Consider the following 22494-nt stretch of genomic DNA (forward strand, 5'->3'; position numbering starts at 1 on the left):
GTTTTCCAATGCATAGGTTTGGCACCGTCACATTTGGTCTTTGTTGAATACTATAACTAGCTCCTACATAAATTGGCCCATCAGAAGCATCAAAAATATGAAGAAGATGCAAAAGTACAACATGAATAATCGTGGTTGTAACTATAAATATTCTCTACATTTTCCTACGAGTCATCTTCAGAATCTGATCATCCCCATCCATCGTCCGCCCGGGCCCAAGACTCGGTTTTGCTTCATCCAACCTAGGAAAAGCTTTCCCTCGCACACCGAGAGCTTCCTGATCAGGTCTGACTACCTCCAAATCATATCTCCACAACAATATAGCCAAGAAGGCGAGCACCTGATGTCTGCCGACTGTTCTGCCGCTGCACAAGGTGGTGCCGCCGCCGAATCCGCGGAACTCTACTTTCCTTACGAGAGACTTGTTTCGGAAAAACCGATAGCAGTCAAACGTATATGAATCTGGGCCGAAAGCCTCTTCATCCATCATTTGCACCCGCTGCGGGATTGCGACCGTGGTGTCTTTGGGAATACGGCGACCTTCCAGGGTCGTGTCTCGTGTGGTTTTACGGAAACTACTCCCCGTGGCAGTAAAGCGTATGGTCTCATTGAACGTGGAGTTGAAAATCAAACATTCATTCAAGAGAGGGTTCTTGGTGAGCTCAGCCAAGGCAGGCCCGTCGATCGTGGGGTTCGCATCAATTTTTTGCATCACAGGTGTAATTTCCTCACGGATCTGATTGACAACCGTCGGGTTGTTCGTGAGATGGGCAATCATCCAATACGAGACCACAGTGACATTCGTGTTGAGTCTGCAAGTGGTTGATTCAGTTATGATCAGTTATGATATGGTCAGAAATAGAGGGCGTTTGGTGAGAAATCTAACCCCCAAAGAATAGTAAAGACAATGCCGGCTATATCTCGATCAGAGAGCCCCGCATGCTTATAGTCGTCATAAACCTCGTTCACGAATGCGACAGACCCCGCCCGCTGCTCCACGGGTAAGGTGTAGTATTGAGTGAGAATATCAATAAGATAATCCCTGAGGCACGTTGCACGCCTGGACAGTGCAGACGGGAGTTTGTACGAGACCCGCCAGCTTTCGAGGTCCCATTTCTTGAGGAGGGATCGCAGATTGGGCTCCAGCTCGAGTAGCCGTGGACCGAAGAAAGACGTAACCTGCGCATCCATTATCACGTCACGGCATAAGAATTCGAGAGAAATGACCTTGATTGTGGGGGTCGAGGCAAGCACGCTTGTCTTATAGAAAGAATCCCACTGCAGTGTGTTGTTCACACATGCCAGTGAGGTTGCCATAAATTGGTGCACCGCATCTGGTTGCGTGAATTGTTTATGCAGCAGAGCTATCCCAGTGTGCGCAGCCGTCATCTGTCTGGGGTTTGGGAAGACTGAGACATAACCTTCGGCAGGGGTCTGCCATAGAATGAACTTCTTCTTGGGCGAGACCCTAGCGACCTCATCGTATATTAGATCTACGAAGGGCTCAAAGGCATAAATGTGACGTTCCTTGTCGATTACGGCTATCTGGGCAGCTGTTGTAACCATCACAATGTCCTGTCCAGCGATACGCAGGGTACATAACTTGCGGTTGAAGTCTTTCTTTGCCCGTGCAAATAATTTATTGGAATTCCAAAGAAACGGTACAACGTGGCCTGCTCATTCAAGGGTATTTAGGCCGCTGGTTAGTGTTGCTTACCAGTAGAAGACAGACAATTAGACCCACCCAAGTCTCGTAGAGTCAGCTGTCAATGCTCATTGAATTGAATGGGATTATTCGCTTACATGGGATCCAGTATGGCAAGTACTCTAATCGGTCGCGGTAGAGTCGCGGGCAGATGGTAAAAGCCCACAGTCGCCATGCGAGGATCAGGCTTAACAGGAGATATGTAGGATAATAAAGCCATCCCTCATCCACAGCAGCTCTATCTTGATGATCAATGTGGAAAAGACCCTTTGGGGAATCGTCAAACATTTTCTCTCCGGGAAATACGAAATGAAAGGGCTGGCTTGTCTTCATTTATTGTTGAGAAGAGATTATATAGTACCTAGGTAGTTTTTCTCGGTGTTTACGCGCCTGGGGCCGCCACGAATATCGAGTAACCCCTGGTTCAGGTTCGGGCATACTCGGTTTTATTTCTCTCTTCTAAACTGCGCCCCTAAAGCAGCCTGAGAGGGGAAATGCAACCGTTGAACAATGCTGTCACCTGATGGATGCATAATATAGGCAATGCTCGTGTTCGCTGGCTTGAGATAGTAAGTTGGTAGAGTTGACGTCGAGTGGAGTTACCACTGCAGTGACTCCACAGTGCAGGGGCGGGTCTCGGCTGAAGTAGCTAGTCCTGGATGGCTCCTAGACAAGCAGAAGCTGAAATCGTCCAGAGCTGCTGCGGGTATCCTCTTAGAAGCAGATCCGCGGAACAACAAGCATTCGCAAGTGCTGATGCCCAAACTTATCGACCCCGCTTCATTAGTGCTGACGGTTATCTCGGCAACCGGCAAATAAACAAGGGACTTCCCCGGTTTGATAGATACCCTCCGAGGGACAGTATGGTACGAACTAGTATTGGATTAGTGAAACTGGCGTACGGAGTTGTTTTGGTTTTGATCTAGTCCTGACATCCCACCCCACGCCATTGGGACCTTCCTGAGGGGCTCCTTTTCTTTCACTGAACTTCTTTCTCCATCCCCCTTTCCAGTCCATTCTCTGCCAACTCACTTTCACTCTACTATCATTATGATATTGCAACTTCTGGGATTGCTAGCCCTCGCCTACTTTGCATGGAGCCTGGTGGCGTTGGAGATTAACTATCGTCGCGCGTCTGCCATGGGAATCCCCCTAGTGCGGCTCTATATCGACCCCCAGAATCTGCTCTGGATGGTATGCGAACCGATCATCTGGCCATGGCTCGACCGGCTTCCAATCAACTGGAACAATTATAGTTTTGGTCGCTACTCTCGCCGCGGATGGTACTTCGCTGACAGGGGCAAGTCACATCAACTCTACGGTTCTGTATGGGCGATAGTCAGCCCCCGGCATATTTACATTAATGTCGCGGACCCAGAGGCGATCCATGATATTTTCCAGCGACGAATGGATTTCATTCGGCCCAGTGAAATGTACAGTATGTCCCGACACAACGCTGCTCGATAGTGGTTCTACCTAAGAGCTTCTATTTTCTAATCTTTTCTGATCTTTTTGGGTTCGTAGAGGTTCTTGAAGTTTATGGACCCTGTATCTCGACCGCTAGTTGGACGGACTGGCCGCGTCACCGGAAAGTCCTAGCCACTCCTTTTAACGAAGGCATTATGTCCTTTGTGTGGGATGAAAGTGTCGAGCAAACTCGTCAGATGCTAAATGTTTGGCTTCCTTTATCCCATAGCGACCATCAAATTCCCAGCGTTGCAAAGGATACCCGCACGCTCTCGCTCAACGTCCTTGCCGCCACGGGGTTCCGTAAATCATTCCCTTTCCATGGTAGTGCAAATAATGAGAGCAGCAGCAGGGGACAGCCAGGTCAAATAGTGCATGAGAGTGACCAAAATGAGTCAGTTGGCTACCGTGATGCCCTCCAGATGGTACTTGATAACTGTATTCTATTGATGGTCATGCCACGGAGATGGCTTACGCTTCCATTCGTCCCGAACTCATGGCGTCGGCTCGGCACAGCCGCTGCTGATTTTCAGCAGTACATGGTTCAAATGCTGGATGAGGAGATCAAAGCATTGAATACGGGAAAGCCTGGTACAGGCGGCTTGATGACATCGTTTGTGCGTGCTATGGATCTGCAGCAAAAAGAGGACATTCAGGGTAAACCAGATTTGAAGACCCTACCACTCAAAGGGCTTACCATTGACGAGATTTTCGGGAATATTTTCGTCATCAACTTTGCTGGCCATGATACGACGGCTAATACCCTAAGTTTCGCGTTGCTGCTTTTGGCAGCATATCCAGAGGTTCAAGACTGGGTGGCTGGGGAACTGCAGGCTCTTAGCGACGACATCAAAGGTCACTACGCCGATATTTTCCCCAGGCTCAGTCGCTGTAGAGCTGTCATGGTGTGTCCAGCTAACCTCTTGTTATATTTGATATGCTGACTGGTCTTTACAGCTCGAAACCCTTCGCCTCTTCCCTCCTATCCTATCCTTGCCCAAGTGGACCAGCGACAAGCCGCAACTACTATCAGTTGGGGATAGAAACATCATGATTCCTTCAAAAGTCGGAGTTCATCCGAGCCTTCTCACCATGCACATCCACCCTCAGTATTGGGAAGACCCTATGACCTGGAAGCCCTCACGGTGGATTCAAATACATCCAACGGCGACTTTAAATTCGAATGAACAGATTGTCACCCCACCGCGGTGTACTTATTTTCCATGGTCAGCCGGCCCCCAAAACTGTCCTGGAAACAAGTTCTCGCAGGTCGAATTCGTAGCGGTGATGGCGAGTCTTCTACGCAGTCATCGCGTGTATGCTATCCCAAATTTAGGAGAAACTACCCAGGAGACGCGCGCAAGAGTTCTAGCTACAACGAGAAATGTTGATATGCAGCTTCTTCTGCGGATGAAAGATGCGGATCAGGTCCGCCTAATGTGCCGGCGGGCATGAAAGGCCAGCTATGCGTTAGATGCACTCTATTTTTTCTGGGGTTCGTTGCAGTGATTGATGGAGAGAAGCGAAACAAGTGTAAGTTGGTGTTGCAATCTGTTGCAACTCTTCGGATTCATATTATCATGAATCTCTTTTTATCCATTTTGTATTTATGAACTTGCTAAAAACATAGCGGTAGTAATAGATTGTAAAGAGAGATGTAAATATTTGCCAAGAAATTTTGGGGCTGTCGGATAGTGGTCAGATAGTCGGCTGACACTGTCAGCTGATTGGCCTGTCGGTTCGATACACCAGTCTTACTCCATTTGTAAGAGTCGATACTGATCGGTAAGTAATATAAACATCTGTTTGGCAGCCTGAAGATTCCCGTTCAGGAGTCATGCCGCTTTCAAATTCCCATTTGCCTCGCGCTCATCTATATCTCAATTGATCTGGCTGCCCTCTCGTCCCTCGTTTATATTCCCTTGTTACCTGAGATACGATGAACAGTTACTTCTTGGTGTGGCTGCGCCTGTCAGCTTATGAGTACATGTTATTCAAGTGGGCTGATATCAGAGCAATGCTTGGCGGCACTTAGAAGGCTAGCATATACATTCAGTTTGCCTACAGTTGTTTGCCAACGACTCGGTGGAATATGGCTCACATACAAACAAGAAGTGACTAATAAATGTATTGCTTTGACCATTCCAGGCTGATTTACGATGCCGTGTCTCTATCAAGACAAAATGATGGCTATCCACGGCTCTTAATCCACCTCTTTCTACTTTGTTTCGTCGACGCCTTTAATTTAGTACAGTAGTGCACCTGCAGCGACGACTTACTCCGGTGTGGAAATCATTGCGCAAATTGATCCTCTATCATGTCCCAGCTGAATTTCTTGCTTTTCAGTTTAACGATAAATGCATCTTCTTCTGGTGAGAATTTTCGATATCTAACCGTAGAATGGCCTTTCTATTGAGATGGCTGAATACCATTCGTTTGTCCCCCCCCAAATAATGACGAAATATAGGATTGGGATAACTCTAAATAGTAGACGACCTCGGATTCAATATATCGTAATTTGAGAAGGCCCTGGACGGGGATTGACTCGCTTTCCTGATTTGCCTCTTGTTGTGGCGACTCAGGCTATCTGGAGCATGGAGACTCGGGAGATAGCCGTGGAGCTGTTTCTTGAGAAGTTGATGAGACCGTATCCAGTATATGACTCATCTTTAACCTTTTCACTGGATGCAAGTATTCTCTTGATTCGTCTCTATCGATGTTGCCAACATGTTCTGCGTCGTTCTTGTTCCCATTGTTAGACACAGACACGTCAAGATCTTCGACGACCTGACTCGCGCAGTGAGACTGATCATGAGACGCTGCCCAGTCAGGTGATCTCTGTAACAGGTCTAAGAAACGAGGCAAATCAGGGATTACAAATGGTTGAAACGGGGAACTGGGAATGCGTGCTGTTTCATTCTGCAACGAATTTGAAAAGTTTTCTGATAGATATGAAGTAGAAAGCATGAAATCTTCCAGAATATCCTATAACTCAATGCTTTCAATTGGCGAACTGCTTCCTTAAGACTCCAAGTGCTAGGCAATGATGGTAGGTAAATTTTGCTGAGTTTGACCTGGACTAACAGTAGGCGATCCCGATGCAGAAGATAGCGTCGCCATATCTCTTAGAGTAAAATCCTTGAGGACTGGTGCTGATGTTGCTGTTTCAGGCATGCAGAATGGTAATAGACTTTGATCTAGTATAGGCGTGGCATCACTAGCTTGGTCCTGTAGCTCTGCCTGACCTTGACTGAGTGGCTGCGAGAGATCTGCATTTTCTACTGCCTTCAAGGGCGCTTCTGCGGTGGAGACGGACGATACACATTCAGCTGGGATTCCTCGATCCGACAAAGTGGTATGTACACTACTGCTATCGTCATCTTCGTCTCCTAATTGTATATGTAAGCCAAAAACGACTAGGTTGCATGGATAAGGAGTATACCTTTCATAGGTAAGCAAACCAAAGACTCTTTCTCCTCATTTTTTCCACCCTCCACGACTGAAGAATCATTCGAATACGCGGGATGGATATGAAGTGCATTAGATGTGCTTGAGGTAGTTAGTAAAATTGTACTCTCTGAACTGTGAATGGAGGAGACGGCAGCTGGTGGACGAGGGGGAAGTGTATGGTGCAAAGCTGGTTGTCAAAAGGATGTGAGGGAGCTTGAGTGAATGGAAGATTTTGGATTGACTCTTTTTGAGGGGTGGAGGAAGGGAATTAAACTCTTATTTAAAGGGATGCTCTGTATAGAACGTGCAGGAAGTGAATAAGGACGGTAGAATTTAATTTTTTCCAAGGTAATAGCTATGATCGTGCAATGTTTGTAGAGAGGTAGAGATGTTAGGAAAATGAAACTGATATCCAATGGTTACACTCCATCCTGCTGAGCACTGAGGTCTTTATATATTCCTTAGGGCACAAAATGTGCAAAGAGACTATTAGTTCTCCTCGAACGTCAATATCGCTGCTACTAACATATTCTGTCACTGTCGTTTCCACCTGCAGCAAACGGCAATATTGACGATGCAGTCGTTGTAATCAATGGACTGGCCGATTTCCAATCAGACAACCCAAATCTAAGCTCAAAAATGAGACATGATCTAGTAGCACGCCCGATGCTACTCAGTTTCATGCGCAACTCCGCTTCTGTCCCACAATTGAGGCATTACTGGCCAATCTGTGAATAAAGTCATCCAGATTACCATGTCATTGCTGCCATGCATGAATCAAGGCGTCTTACAAGCGAGTTTGACGCTTGTAACACCAACATTGGATTAGCATCCTCGCAAATCTGCTTTAATGAATGTGTTAGCCCCTTTTAGCTCTGCAGCTGTAAATGCCAGCTTATATAATGCAGCATTTTCGCTATTGGCTATACTTGCCTTTCAATAAATGTGATGGCTAGAACAGTGGATATGACGCTATTAAACGGAAATTGCGCAGCATTTCTACTGGTGAAATAGCAACCATGCACAGATGGGCTCATTTCTGGCGCGTCCGGGATCAGGATGCCTCTCATCCAAATACCACATGATTGAATCACCAGACTATAAGACCCGCAATCAATTGCAATGCTGAAGTTCCTAGCGGCCACACTCGTGTTAGTAAACTCAGGACTAAGAGGAATTCGGTCTCACCATAGGCGGTAGAATGAGCGAACAAAGAGGGCAAATTTTCGATACAAGTCATCTTCTAGTAATCTGGACTGTGGATGATGGCTTACTGCTGCAGTAGAAGCCCAAAGCTGTAATTTCTGTTAACTACTCAAAAGTAGTCACAGTGCAGATGGGGAGGCGGCCCAGGAATGAGGTGGATCCGCGCAGGGGGGATGTAAAAAATGTTTGGATTAGCAATTCGCATAGTTTCTTGCTAAGTAGACACGGCTGAGGAAGAGCTAAGAAAAAAAAAAGGACGTAGAATTGACAGTCGTCATTTAGGGACGCACTTGCGGTTTATATAGGCCTCGCGGAGTGGGGCGCCTCCCGTTAAAGCGGCGAGAGGACCGCTATTCCCCATATAGTATACACTATACTTCCACGACCTCGCGCTAAACGGGATCGGGCAATCTCTTTTCCGTTCCGTTCTCTGGTTGGTCGGGGGCCGAAATGCGCGCCCCGCTAACCGTCACAATTAATACTATGTAAATCTTCTGGTATACGATTTGATTAATCCAACGCTTGCCAAATGAAGACTAATGGGGAACAAATAAATTCTTAAAAGCGTACACTAGGTTTGCAAACAACTGTAATGATAATAAATGAAAAGAAATACACTAGAAGAAAATGAATTAGCTACTGTGGCTCTGATACATGAAAAGCTTAGAAGTTGTAGCTAGGCAGCTGGTGAGTATATCTGGTAAGGGCGTCACTATAAAAGTAGTGCAGTACCAGGCTCAAAGCAGTCAATCAGGGGACAGAAGCGTGCATCAGATATGCAGAGCCCGCATACAAAACAATATGCCAAGCACCGCTAGGATTGATATAGTAATTTTTCAACAAATGAGAAACGCGCGTGGCAGTAGCAACCCAGCCTACAAACCCAGTGTGTTCTGGTGGAGGACGCTCGCAGGGCCGTGTTGACTATTCCCTTTCTCTCCCTTCGGTCGTTTCAGGGCATTTTCTCCCTGTGGTACTGCGCGGTCCCAGAATTAATACTTCTGTAAATTACGTGTATCAATTGGGTACGTTTTCTTGCCCTCCCACATATGTAGACGGAGCTCAATCTTCTTTTCCCTAGAATAATCACTAGAACGTATAATACACTAGGATGGCGCCAAGGCTTGCATTATCAACAGTTCAACTCATAAGTGGTATGCTAAGAAGTCATGAGCAAGCAACTGTATCCCAGATTGCGCGTACTGCCATGTATAGCCCAAAAGCAGTTGATTATATTCAATTAAACCTCAAAACTGTTTGGAAGTGCGAAAGCTCCCCAATCCACCCTGGGCAGCATCTAATTATCAGGCCACTGATATTGGAAGCATTGTGCGACTATCTTCTGGAAAAGCCAACTATAGGCCATACAAATTCACTTTTAGCATATGTCGTCTCATCTGTCAGTATCGTAGCGGATTCTCGTGGGTTAGTAATTGTCGGTTTATCTACGTCTAGGTCGCTAGCACTAGTCACGTAGAACAGCTATTCCGACGAGCTGACGAGCCTGATCAATATGGTATGGAATTCCTGATATTGATGACTGATCCCCAAGAAACGGGGGATCGGGGTGTCTAACTAGCTATATAGGGGGTTGCCACATACGCGCTAGGGGAATAGTATCCCCATTCCGTACGCTGCGCGTACATGTGCGTACGTGCGCGTCAGATTGGTGCGGAAGCACCGAATCATGAGATTGATATTCCGACAGTAATTTTGTTGGTAGACTGGCTTAAAGTCGCTTCTTTAAGTGTTCAATATCCTATCTTCGGCAGCTGAAGCGCGTCTACCGTGTCTGGCACGAGGTGGTTGGTGTGATTTAAATGACTCATCTCAGAGGCTGGTAAAGCCCCGCGCATTGGATCATTATCTGACGATTCCAACCTACACGGAAAAAGGGGAGTCCTCGGTTGCGCTCCAATTTACCCCTATTCGCATGTAGCCAGGTCGGCACCGAGGGTGCCGGCAGATTTAGGAATAGCTTCAGGAATCGAACGTTCACTCGGTGAGGGCTCAGGACCGACCCTCTATCTCATGGGGTCAGTCCATAACACTGCCAGAACATTCGAAGTATCCGGGTGGCGATGAATCCTACGTATAAATTGACCACTCATCCCTGACCCTCCTTTTGAGTAGATATTAAGAATAATACAGAGAATTAGATGATCAATAATAAATTAACGCAATCTTATTGATGGGGTGGGTTGCCTTTCCAAAGCCAAAGCCTCGTCCTGAAACGCTTCCAGAAACACATCCTTGAAAAGCACAAGCACTATAGCTTGGTAAATATTCTCTGACAAAGCGGGTTATTTGCCTAAGGCATGAACGGCGGACCGCCTCACTCCAACATCAGAATCCTCGAGTCGGCGTACTATAGCTTGAAGAATATCCTCTGATAACAGCTTGTTGCAATGAAAATAGGCACAAGAAGACTTGAACAAGGTACCATTGAGCTTGCTTATACATTGGAATAGAAACAATCCCAATTATCAAAATCGGATGAAAAGAGGATGAATCAATCCGTCCAGCGAGCTGGTCTATAGCTTCGAGGGACGGGATGTCAAAAATTGGCAGAGGTGACGATTTGTTCATGAAGCCTACCTGGCTTTGTTTCGTGGCATGAGATAGATCAACTCGGTGGACTGCTGACAGGAAGCCTGACCTGTCTACTTGGAGTTGATATGATTTGCCACAGCAACCCTGTAGGCTGTTGCGCTGTTACAGATACGGCGAGGCCATAGATATTTGTATCAGACGGGAAGTACCGTCGATGGAGACATATAAATACGGGCTATCTTCCCTCGATAGATAGTTTCCCTTTTCATACTCAGTTTCTCGTCAATGCAGGCACCATAGTTAGTGAATATTATTTGTTTGTACACGCACAACATCCTGTCGGAATTTGGCACCACTGCAAGAAGCTGCGGGGAGTTTTTGTTATACGTGTTTAATGATTTCGGCATAGCTCACAAAATCCTTTGTGAGCTCATATCCATACTTCACTTGTTGTTTGTACATGTCTTAATTGCCGGATTGAGTCCTTACTCAATCCCCAACGTAGGTTCCTACGCAGGCATAAATATGGCCTGCGTTCCCCATGAGATAGTTCTAGTGATCAGTTATCAATGAGGAATTATGTTACCATATTGATCGAACTCACCCCATAGGCTTGTTGGACCAGCCTTGCACCAATCCTTGATTCGTGTCCTGGGACTGTGTTAAACCAACATTATTCTTTTAGATTGGCTGTATGTTACAGCTGTGGTGGAGGATGAGAGATAAGATATCCTCATGCTGCAACTGTATAACCTGAAAAAAGCTCTTGCTACTCTGTAGTGATGGCTAATTCGTTGGACTCAGAGGAATAGTGATGCTTATACTATAATACCAACGAGATCCTGGTTACTATACTGTCCATGCCACCTGGGAAAAGTGAACTGAAAGTGTAAATTCCGCAGATGTTATGGATATCTTTCCTTTGTGAAGAGATTTGGTGTGGCTGGCTTTTCAAATAAGGTGTCCTAAGTTTCTAAGCCAATTGTGTCTCATAAATGAGACTCATATAATAATCCATGCGTCTCTATTAGTTGAGCGTTAAGCGAGGTAATTATGCCAGCAGAAGGTAGACGCCACTGAAAATCTGGTATTTATCCTGCCCTGACTTATCTACTAGAATGGAGCATTTATCCAATATACCTTCTTCCTATTAATAGCATCGTTCCCTCAGTCAAATTTCTACTCAATAAAGATAAAAATTTCATCGGTTCTTCGAATCTCAGACAACAATAGTTGATTATCCATTGCATTATTTAGTTTCTGCGAGGTCCTACTCCTCGATGGTGGCGTTATCTCCTATTTACTATAAAAACTCTGCCCTTCTTTTGCAGCATAACATCTTAATTAGAGGTATGCACGAGGGGATGCAAGCAGCAATAATAATTGAATTGGACTCAACACTAGGCTAGGTCAGCAATGCCACGCCCAGAGCAGGAATATATTACTTTGTCTAGATAACGAGTTCTGATGTGCTATCTGTATTCTATAGTTAGTTATATAAGCTATAATTGGTATTGATGCTACTCACAGGTCGGGTTAGATTCATTTGCTAGTCCTGGAATATGAGTACATTTAACAATAGCCACAATAGCAGCACTTGCATTGATTAGTATATATTTCCTTAGATAATATCCATAACGTTTACTAGGATCCTAAAGTAAAAGCACTAAGGAGTAGGATTTTTCTTCTAGTTACTATCTAGAGATTCCACAGTATCACTGCGGGATAGATTACAAGGAAGATGTCTAGAAAAGCTGAGAGTGCTAGGCATAGTTAGCATTTAAGTAGGTAAGTATGTCAGTGTTAAAATACCGCCTGCGAAGATAGAATAGTCAACCACAATACTTAGACTCTAGCACTTTCCTAAGCTGGGTATCTACATGGCTTTCATCGGACTGCATTGTATATAAAGAATAATCTTCGTCCTGGTGAAAGGGGGGCTGTTTTCCGCTTCGCGTTTAGCGCCTAGCCTGATCGGGTTTGGTGCGGCGGGAAGCGCCCGGTTCGGTTTAGCGGCCCGCCCGTTCGGGCATGGCGTCGAGACCAGCTGCCCATCTATAAATATGAGCGTCCCTCGCTGTTTTAACTCAACCTCTTTTCACCTTCTCATTTCCTCTCCGTCAGGGTGCCCTCCTGTCTCAGCCGACGGTCTGAATTTTGCGGTCCTGCCGCGTGACCCGCCACTGCATGATTTTGGATGGCAACAGCAACGACTGATTGGCGGTGCTGCCCTCACCAACCCACTTCTCATTTCATGCCAGGTCTCTTTTTTTTTTGGGCGATATTCAGCTCCTAAACTGGGCACCTACATCAAGATCCATGCTTTCCTCGGAGGTTCTCGCCTGATCTCGGGTCATCTCGTCTCGACTGCTCTCTCAGGCCCTTTCTAAAAATGGAAAGCGCTCATTACATGGCCGGCTCAGACGATTCCACCATCCTCCAGCCCCCAACAGCGTGGATTCTCCTTGTGCTTTTTCTCCACGTTAACCTCTCACTGGCCGCCGAATTGCCGTGAATCGGGTCCGGTTCTGGCTGGATTCGGGATTCTGCCTTGTCTCATGATCACTATCCCAGCTCCCCATTTTCAGCCAGCCCGACTGGATGCGCCAAGTGGACGATGTCACCTTGCCTGTCGATTGTCTCGGCGATTACGACGCACTGCTGACGTGGAATCCACATGCTGATTGCGCTGATCAGGCTGTGGCTCTGTTATTTCGGCCTAGCTTACGCCAAAATTGAGACCTGCATCTGTTGGTGCGGTCCAAGGGGGATTGGACTGCTGCTAGGAGCCAATGGGTCTGCATACTCTCAATGGTACTGGTTTCGGCCAATTGAGCTACCTTGCACAGCCCCTTGATAGCTGAGCGTCTGCATCGAGACCGTCACGAGAGGATCCTGCATTGCATAGCACGGTAGCTCCTTCTGAGGGCCAATGAAGTTACACTAGTCTCTTCCGAAGCTGTATTGACGCAGGAATGGAGACACCGTCATTCTTCCTTGTCTGCTCGCCCAATAGCGAAAATGACGCATTACAGCTGGCTGGAAACTGAACAACAGTTTCACCGCCAGAGTTCCGCTCCACCTCGGTTCATGGTACTTGGGCAGGGGGCTTGAAAGTACGTTTAGCTTCTAACGGCAGTGTCGGAAATCCACAAGAATCAGGTTTCCAGTCGTTCCCAAGGAACGTGACTTGATCGTCTTCTAAACCTCATAAACCCTTAGTATTCCACCTGTCTCGCAACAAGTCCAGACATTTGGGTAATCGTCCCGTTCGTGTGTACCTTTGCTTTTTTTGGAACAATATGGATAATATCATATTTGAAGACCCTTCGAAACGCGTATCACGCAAGAAGCAAGCTGGTTCTAACGTTGCTTTACCTGTCGCAAGATGTGGCATGGCGATCGAGCAAGCACCAGAACCGATCGATCCTTATTTCAGTCACGATACCAATTTCGATGCACATATCCATGGCAAGGAACCGGTATCTCTGTACGATATATTCTCGTTATCAGGCGACGAGGAATTGGGAAATGAGGACCTGATAAACGGGTCACCGCAAGCTTTATCACAGGGGAACATTAACGGCCAGCAGGAATGGTCTGTATCTGTATCTCGTGAGTCGTGGACCTCATATTCCGCTATTAGTGGCTGAAATCATGTGACGGTAGGCGAACCGGTTGAGGATATTATTCCGATCGACCCTGCAATCCTCGGAAAAGAAAACGTGAGCGAGGAAGATGTGGATGAGAATGTTGCGCTTGACTGCTCTGGCTCATCGTATCCTACGTCGCCGAAATCATTAGCGCTACATGGACAGGCTCAGATTGTCGAGGATACCGCACCTGTTTCTAATGCAAACTCGGATACACAGCGGTTATCATCGAAAAGGCGACTGAGCGATAAAACCAAGGTGGAACCCCCCCTCAAACACTGTAGGAGTGGCTCGCCGACGGCAGAAGACCAGTGTACGTTGCATTCATGCTTCTCAGCGGCGCCACTTCACGAACGCCTCGATTTCCTTGCTTGGCTCTTTAAGACTGGCTTATTCGAATCATTGTCTGCAGCCAGTGTTGGACTTCCCTTCATACAAGTCAAAGCGTCAGATCAGCGTGTAGAACCTGCTCAATCACGACATCGTCGACCCCGAGCAGCCCGTAATCGCACATGCCCCACTTCAACCGAGTCCAGGAAGGGTAAAGCATGGGAACCCGATGAGATCAAACTTCTCGTGCAGTTGAAGGAAGATGGCTTGCCATGGTCCGTGATAGCGAGGAGGTTCGAAAAACGTTTCCCGGGGAGGTCGCAAGGCACTATTCAGGTCTATTGGAGCAAGAATTTGAAATATTTGCATTGATTAGCAATTAGAGTATAGAGGGCACTATTGTCATCAGTCTCTGTGAATCAGTCCCCGTAGCTAGAAAGTGATCAAAGCTAACGCATGTATATTTCTGATGTGGCAGGTGAATGCATTCGTCTTTCTTCGAAAAATGAGGGGTTAGGTCCTGATTAAAATACTTGTGTTACCTTCCGGATTTCGAAGTCCACCCAACTAGGAGTTCAACAGTCTGATTGTGAACAACCGACTGTTCCAACCTTCTACTACAATTCTTGATGTTCGAGTGTGTTCTCTCTTCCTTGAAAATTTACAAAACTAACTCTTCCTTTAGGATAACGGCTGGTCTGTTCCACCACACCCCGAGTGAAAACAACAATGACCAAAAAAGAAGCCTTTCAAATTGATGGTGCTGAAAATATTTCCTTGTTGTCACTTTTGCATCTTGTGCCAATACAGCCGAGAAAAAATCCTTCCAGCTGTCTATCTATTTCTCAAAGTTATACGTATGCATTGCCCCTGGATAAGGAACGCAGCTTGGCTGGTACGCTAGCTTTCATTTCGAGCATACGAGACGACACTGATCATATACCTGCGGTTTGTGTTGTAGAGGAACCTAATTCAAATTGTATGGGAATTCTTCTCGCTGTCAACAGAGTTGGGTTCAACGATGGCACCAACATTCTCCGTGACTTGAAACAAGGTTTCGATAAGATATTTCATATCCTTGCAGGAAGACTTGATGGTAAGTTAAGAAACCACTTTAATATGAATAATGTCTCGCTTCTAACAGGAAAAGGCGAGTGTGATGCTTCCAGCACAGAAAGTGAAGTTTTTACCGCGATAGTGTCCATGTGCACATCTCGCATCTTAAGCCGACTAGGTTTAATACCAGGGAGGAAGCGATCTAGAAAGTCTGTTAAGGACAGCCTTTCTGAAGCTATCGACTGCACCAGACGCCTTGGTAATGGCAAGAACCAACACACAAAAACAGTTGTCTTGTCGTTCGTAACGGCAGCGAAGGATTTGATCAAGCTTATAAATTCCTGGTGCAACCATCAGACTACGGCGCGACTAGAAAACCTTGTTGAAGGTATACATCGATTATACCAGCAGCAGACAATCCACGAGACACTCCGTCTGATCCCAAATAAAGATATGGACCCATCAACAAGAAGAAGTCTAGTGAACATGATTAGTAAAGTTGCAAGATATCGACAGGCGACCAGATTTCTGGTTCGCACCGCTAAAAATTTCCCTATGGTCAGACGAGCGAGAGTCGAAACTGTCATCCTTCCGCAAGACGCATTTCAACGTTTCTCATTCGACGAGCGCGAACCTCAACTTCTGTCAACCGTCTTGCGGATAGCACCGAATATGAATGCGAACAACCTCAGTCAAATTTGGCATTTATTGCAGACAACCGAAACAGAGGCTACTCGTCGATTTTCACAACAAACAAAGAACACATTATATCAAGCGAAGATTCACGCGGAAGTACAGCTTATTTTCCATTGCGAGCTTCAGCGCCTGCTGAAGTTTCCTCGAGTGATTGCTTCCAGCAAGGATGCCTGTTATCTGTGTAATGCTTTTATTTCCATGCATGGTACAGCGCATGCGCCCCGATGTCATGGCAGATTATATCCTGGCTGGAGGCTCCCATTCATTCCGCATCTGAGTAACCTGGAACGACGGTTAAATTGCTACCTTGAGACTGTAATCAAGGATAGTTTGAGTGCCATGTTGTCAAAGCAAAAGCGAATTATGTTTCCGTTCCCACAAGAAAGCACACTGTTGACGCTGCCCACCTCGGCTTCAACGCTGGAAAGTATTGTGCCTGGCTTGAGTCCGTTATCAACGCGTTCGGAAAACATAACCTCTGAAGATAGTCATTCATCATCCGCTGGGAGTCACGTCCATGGAAATCACGGTCATAGGCTGGATATCGATAGTACGGGCTCTATTGTGGATATTTCTGTAACCGAAGATATTATGGGGTCAGATGATCTGAGCTTGAACGGCTCGTCTGATTCAGATGTCTTAGCTGTTGACCTCCTCTATCCAGGAACCTCGTTGACGAAGCAGATGAAGAGCATGTCTCCGCTATATACCGCAGGATCACTAGAAGTACAAATCGAATGTGACGGGCGATCACGATCAGCAAACGCTCCCGCAAATGGCCTAGTTTACACTATCGAGTGGTTGACAGCCGAGGCGGTCAAAAAATCTGAAGGAAAGTGTCATTCAAGATGTGTTATAGACGTGGAATCTCTTAATGGCGAAGCTTCGCATATTATGTGCAACGAGAATACTTTATACATTGCCACTCGTGACTCTGTTATAAGGCTCAGATTTCACTCCAAGGCAGGATGCGTAGAGTAGCAATTCCCAGATGTCAGATATGTTTCACTACTAGCCTGAATAGCAATCATTTGGGTTGGTCTAAGTGACTAATTTCATGACAAGGTCCGAACCAATCTCCGCATCAGAGTCTAGAAGCTCTGTGAGCTTTTCATCGTCGGCTAGCGTTCGTATTTCGCAGGCGACATAATGGATGACTATATCGCGAAGTGTGGATCTTCCATTAGCTTCGAATCGCCCCGTGTGCGCGTATGTGAAGTCGAGAAGGTCAAATATTAACGATCGATTCTTCCGATTCAGGGAGAAACTACTAAGGTCTCTGTGAAGAGATCTTAAGCACTGCTGACGTAACGGCTCAATGAGGTACTTGGTTGCAAAAACGTATAACTTAGCGTGAAAGAGGATATTGGGATTTGGCGAGAACGATGCTGGTCCGCTGTCAAATTTACGGAGTCGAAACCTTTCCCAGAGTTGTTCATATGGGTAAATGATTGTGATCTGGCCAGGAGATTCTTCAGGCTGTTTTTCCTCGATCTCATGATAATAAAAAGCTGATTTCTTCTTTTGGGATTTCTTTGACTTTTTCGCGCTGCTCAAGCTCCAGTCGTCCAGGTCAGGAGTGCGATCTAGCTCTGCATCTTCAATAGCCGGCTCTTCTCTTTGTTCCACTGATACGCCATTTGACTCCTTGGTAGACTTGACTAAGCCAGAATCTGACGTGATTTCAGAGTCTTGACCTATGCTGAGCTCTGGAGTCAAATATGCACCGGTATACGCGTATTCACAGAATCCTATGAATGTCTCCTCTTCAACATCGTCCAGAGTTGCAAAACCAGCAATAGACTCCGTCATATGACCATTATCGATAAGAGCACGAAGAGGATTTGAGATAGCTTGCACAATACCGGCATGAATTGACAAACGAGTTCTCTCATTGCCAACCAGGAAAATAAACTGTGATGATCGAATAATTCTAAGTTTTATAGTCAGTAACCAGCTCAATGCAATGTATTTGGAGCAAGGTACTTTTTGTAATCGGCCATATTCAGATTGCCACTTTCAGACTTCGTTTTACAAATCATGGGGGGTTTAGGCTCTCTTGCTGATACGGAGTCAAGGACTAGCAGCTAAATAGCAGATGAAGAGTTCAAGGGCAGAAATCTCTAGATTATTTTTCAACAACTTTATGAGGGGTAAGCTGCAAGAATGAGTTGGCAAACCGGTCTCAAGCCACTGACTGATGTGCTTGACGCCACTCATGCATCAGGCCGATGACCACAAGACCAAATGGCCTTTCAATACCTACTGCAAGAATGTCGAGAATGCGACGTGTCTATGATTACGTTCTATCGAGATGTATTGGTAGAACACCCTCAGGCCCGTCCATGGCTATGCTTCTTATGATCGCTCAATCCCGACTCGTGCTCACATGTATGAATGATATTTGCATTGACTATAATGACTAGACTGTAAACAGGTCTCTACTTTGTTTCTGCTGCGGGTATTGGTAATCTTTCAACAGCGAGCGGAATCTAGATATGATGTATCCTCAAGGCGCGTCGCAATTTTTAATCTTTTGAGTATTTTCATCAGGCGAGCGAACTTTTGTCGCGGTATAAGATCTCTCAACTCCTGCCGCCCTCTAACTCTCCAGGGAGGGTTGGTCAGTCTTACGAGTGTAATGCCACTCCCACTGTAGATTCCCTCTGGTAGATGAATGCGGGATTTGAAGAACAGCATTCCATCAGCTGTGATGAGAACGACTGGAAGTAGCTGTAGCCTTTCATACTTCAGGTAAATGCGGCTCTCAATCTCCTGAGAGACGATTTCTTGGGGAAGATTCGAATCCACCGGACCAATTCTGAAGATCAGATAATCAATAGGTGCAAATATTGGTGCACTCCACACATAATCGTCGGCAGTTTGTTCGGGAAAGTTTGTGGTAGATAGCTTAAATGGTGGTTTTCTGCGTAATATTTGCAGTAAAAGCTCAATAGCGTCTTGCTGGCGACCATTTTTTAACAAAGAAGATGCCAGTTTTCTTCCAAGCGGAATAAGTATCTCTTCAAGTCCTTTGTCGTGTAAGAAAGTCCAGGCGTTCTTAAACAACTGCCGGACAAAATCTCTTTGTATATAGTTGTTCTTGATGGCAAAACTTAGCTGCTGGAATATCAAACATGAACCTCGATTTGGGAAAGGCTTCGCTAGGTAGTCTTGGTAGTCAAGTTGAATAGCGTGTTGATGGATGTTGGAGAAGATTGAAGTGATTATGCATGAAGCATTGCCTTCGAAACAAGCATACAGACGCCGGCAGGTCCGAATAGTAGCAAAGAGGCTGTCAAAGTCTGGTAGGTTCTTTGAAATGATAATCACGAGTTCAAGAGAGAGTTCAGACAAATACGAATTCAGCTCTTGGTCCGTCATGGTCGCCGCTCAATTCCAACTCGTGCTCACGATAATGATTGATCGTACGGATAATGAAACAGTCATCAAAGCTCGATTGAGTAGTACCGATAGCTGAGCAGTAAAAAGAAATCCGACTCTGCTTTCTCGGTCAATAGCTATGAAAGAGGGACCATGAAGTACTTATATATCTCAGAACTCATCAACTAAGCATGTTCTAGGCTTAGCCCCAGCTGCGCCACAAAAAAGGTAAGGCCTGCCGGGTATGGCAATCAACAAGGACTCATACACCCTACATGCAGTCGATCCATACACTAAGTTCCATGCCCTAGTGACAACTCATACGAAGTCAGTGAACTTCGATCTTGAAACATTGATTGAACAGATTGAGCATACCTTCAAGACAAAAGTCGATGAGATTCATATAGATGGAGAGTCCTCACTCAATGGGATCAGCTTCAAAGAATATTGTCATAAGCAAAAAATCAAGCTGATAGTGACTGTGCCATATACACCAGAACAGAATGGCCCTAGCGAGCGAGCCGGTGGAATCATCACTATGAAATCTCAAAGCCTGTTGGAGGAAGCTAATCTACCGCCAGGATTATAGCCAGAGGCCATGAAAGCAGCAGTCTGAATCATGAATAGAACCCCGATTGAATCACTAGGCTATATGACTCCATATGAAAAAGCCTTTGGGAAGAAACCATATATCGGTAATCTATTTCTCTTCGGATCTAAGGCATACGTTAAAATCAACACCAAGAAAAGCGACAAAATGGCTCTGCGTGCCCAAATTGGATTCTTAGTTGGTTATGAAGCTCACAATATATGGAGAATATGGGTCTAAGGTCCTAGTGGATCAAAAGTTATATGAGTTCGAGACATAGTCTTTGATGAGACTAAGAAATATGACCCTGATCATCCATTTGCAAAAGAAATTGTCAAAGAGGGTATAACCAAATATGTTGGCAATATCGACATACCGAACATTGACGAAGCAGACCCCAATATCGTATTCGACTCAGTTGACAATGATATGAGGCTACAGCAATTCTCTGTTAGCCTAGGAAAAACGATGACAGGAGGTAGCACGTCACCTCATGAGCATGCGAATATTGAGCAGCCAACTCAGCCCTTGGATATGCCGCAGAATATGGAAATCGACAGTACATCGACCGAGTCAGTTGAACAGACTCAGATTCCACAGGAGATGGAAATTGATACTCCAACTGAGCCAGGAAATATAGAAATTGACGGAAATAGAACAAATCAAGCGCAAGTTGATAATCATGAGAATTCCATGATGGAAATTGGCTCAGCTGGGGGGGTAGAGGATAAGAATGAGGATAAGAATAAGAACGAAGTCGATGTCATGGAGAAGGAAGCCGAGGATGAGGATATTCCCAAATTAGATGGAAAAACTAATAATCCGACCAATCAGCCTCGCCAATTACCAAATCCTGAGAGAGATTCTGCCAGTCAAAACACTTCAAATCAGTTGGACGACAACAATGACAACATGAGAACAAACCAATTAATCACACCGCCAACTACACCGCCAAATCAGACTACAGGACAGGAAGCTCCTCGAGCACAAGAAATAAGCGCCGACCTGTCAGAATCAAATATAGTGGCAGGATCAAGGATTCGAAAAGCCTCAAACCGAGCTCTGAGCCCTACCTCAATCTCTGCAGGACCATCAAAAACTTCAAAGAGAGATCGAAGCCCAGAACCAAGTCCTATATCGAGAAAAAGGCAGAGAAAGCTTAGTCGCGCGTTTCTAGCCAGGCAGAAGCTACTCCAAGATTCAACAACTAACAAGATCTTCTTAGCCGCCATGGAAAAGCTTGAAGAACCGTTTAGTGTACAGCTTCCACCAGAGCCTAAAAATTGGAAAGGAGTTTTAAGGCACAAGTTCAAGCATCAGTTCACCCAAGCTGCAAAGGAGGAATTTGAAGCTCTGAAGAGAAAAGGTACATTTGAGTTTATTCCAAAACCTCAAGATAAGCAGATTTTACCACTGACATGGGTGTTCAAATACAAATTTGATAAATACAGCAAGCTTGCGACGTTCAAAGCACGTATTTATATACGTGGTGATCTGCAACAACCAAATGACCTTGAAAAACGAGCAGCTACACTTGCAGCACGAAACTTCAGAATAATGATGGCTATTGCAGCTATCTTCGATCTTGAGATTGTTCAATATGATGCCATGAATGCCTTCGTGAATAGTATCCTTGATGAAGAAGTTTACACATACTTTCTAGACGGATTCAAGCAAGATGGGCAGGTAATAAAGTTACAACGAGCTCTATATGGTTTGAGAAGAAGCCCACAGTTATGGCAGAAAGAACTTACAGCGACCCTTCTAAACCTAGGATTTACACAGATTCCAGACGAAGAATGTTTATTCATTAAGAATAGTGTTGTTCTGTTATTCTATGTTAATGACATTCTGCTATTTTACGACAAGGCCACAAAGCAAGCTACTTTTAAGGAAATCGAGAAAGGCCTTATGAGAAAGTATGAGCTTCGAAAAATAAAGAAATTTGAGTGGTTTCTCAACATTAGGATCACTCGCGACCGTGCTCAGAGAAAGATTTGGCTCTGCCAGGACAGCCAGATCAAAAAGATGGCTAGCAAATTCGGAATCAACGCCACGAACAATATCAAGACACCCATATCTGGCAATATTAAAGCTTCAACCGAACAAGCAATCAATGAAGAGATTCACGCATATCAAGAACTTGTGGGATCAGCTCTTTATGTTGCTGTAATGACTAGGGTTGATGTGGCCAAAGCTGTCAACGAGCTAGCTAAGCACACCAAGAATCCTTCAAAGGCTCACTTTTAGCAGATCCAACGTGTCATCCAATATCTCTATAACACCCGCTCGTTAGCAATTAAATATTCACCACTAGAGAATGTCAATATAGACGCTTTCATATGCGCCTCAGATGCCTCATTTGGTGACAACCCTGACCATACAAGCTCTGAAGGGTATTTAGT

General features: G+C 45.4%; 6 protein-coding genes across 7 annotated transcripts, besides 4 other annotated features; 4 read left to right on the forward strand and 2 right to left on the reverse strand.

The window, feature by feature from the left end:
• Positions 1-5: 5 nt before the first annotated feature.
• Positions 6-2025, reverse strand: TSTA_102040 (cytochrome P450, putative; the record flags this gene model as incomplete). Of its 2 annotated transcripts, XM_002486166.1 has the most annotated exons (4): positions 1804-2025; positions 1745-1750; positions 887-1673; positions 155-812 (listed from the first exon to the last, which is right to left on the reverse strand). In XM_002486166.1, exons 1-4 carry the CDS (start codon positions 1991-1993, stop codon positions 155-157), a joined length of 1641 nt encoding a protein of 546 aa, XP_002486211.1. In that variant the 5' UTR covers positions 1994-2025. The 2 variants fall into 2 exon arrangements, with proteins under 2 accessions (XP_002486212.1, XP_002486211.1); XM_002486167.1 differs by having other exon boundaries at positions 6-812; positions 887-1750.
• A 680-nt stretch (positions 2026-2705) lies between these two features.
• Positions 2706-5005, forward strand: TSTA_102050 (cytochrome P450 monooxygenase, putative). The gene is made up of 3 exons (XM_002486168.1): positions 2706-3143; positions 3230-4077; positions 4130-5005. Exons 1-3 carry the CDS (start codon positions 2756-2758, stop codon positions 4625-4627), a joined length of 1734 nt encoding a protein of 577 aa, XP_002486213.1. The 5' UTR covers positions 2706-2755; the 3' UTR covers positions 4628-5005.
• Positions 5006-8939: 3934 nt separating this feature from the next.
• Positions 8940-9257: a mobile genetic element.
• Positions 9258-13404: 4147 nt separating this feature from the next.
• TSTA_102060 (uncharacterized protein) lies at positions 13405-14912 on the forward strand. Its single transcript, XM_002486169.1, has 2 exons — positions 13405-13996; positions 14051-14912. Exons 1-2 carry the CDS (start codon positions 13684-13686, stop codon positions 14734-14736), a joined length of 999 nt encoding a protein of 332 aa, XP_002486214.1. The 5' UTR covers positions 13405-13683; the 3' UTR covers positions 14737-14912.
• A 145-nt stretch (positions 14913-15057) lies between these two features.
• On the forward strand, positions 15058-17097 carry TSTA_102070 (uncharacterized protein; the record flags this gene model as incomplete). The annotated part of the gene is made up of 2 exons (XM_002486170.1): positions 15058-15460; positions 15515-17097. Exons 1-2 carry the CDS (start codon positions 15094-15096, stop codon positions 17095-17097), a joined length of 1950 nt encoding a protein of 649 aa, XP_002486215.1. The 5' UTR covers positions 15058-15093.
• Positions 17067-18225, reverse strand: TSTA_102080 (uncharacterized protein). The gene is made up of 2 exons (XM_002486171.1): positions 18103-18225; positions 17067-18049 (listed from the first exon to the last, which is right to left on the reverse strand). Exons 1-2 carry the CDS (start codon positions 18156-18158, stop codon positions 17158-17160), a joined length of 948 nt encoding a protein of 315 aa, XP_002486216.1. The 5' UTR covers positions 18159-18225; the 3' UTR covers positions 17067-17157.
• Positions 18226-19669: 1444 nt separating this feature from the next.
• Positions 19670-20167: a mobile genetic element.
• Positions 19745-20521: a mobile genetic element.
• TSTA_102090 (uncharacterized protein) lies at positions 19745-22339 on the forward strand (the record flags this gene model as incomplete). The annotated part of the gene is made up of 4 exons (XM_002486172.1): positions 19745-19949; positions 19977-20055; positions 20128-20287; positions 20387-22339. The coding sequence occupies 4 exons, from the start codon at positions 19745-19747 to the stop codon at positions 22337-22339; spliced, it is 2397 nt and encodes a 798-aa protein (XP_002486217.1).
• Positions 21023-22494: part of a mobile genetic element that runs on past the window's edge.

This window comes from Talaromyces stipitatus, genomic scaffold (assembly GCF_000003125.1).
Source record: "Talaromyces stipitatus ATCC 10500 scf_1105507295511 genomic scaffold, whole genome shotgun sequence".
In the NCBI taxonomy this organism is placed as follows: Eukaryota; Fungi; Ascomycota; class Eurotiomycetes; order Eurotiales; family Trichocomaceae; genus Talaromyces; species Talaromyces stipitatus.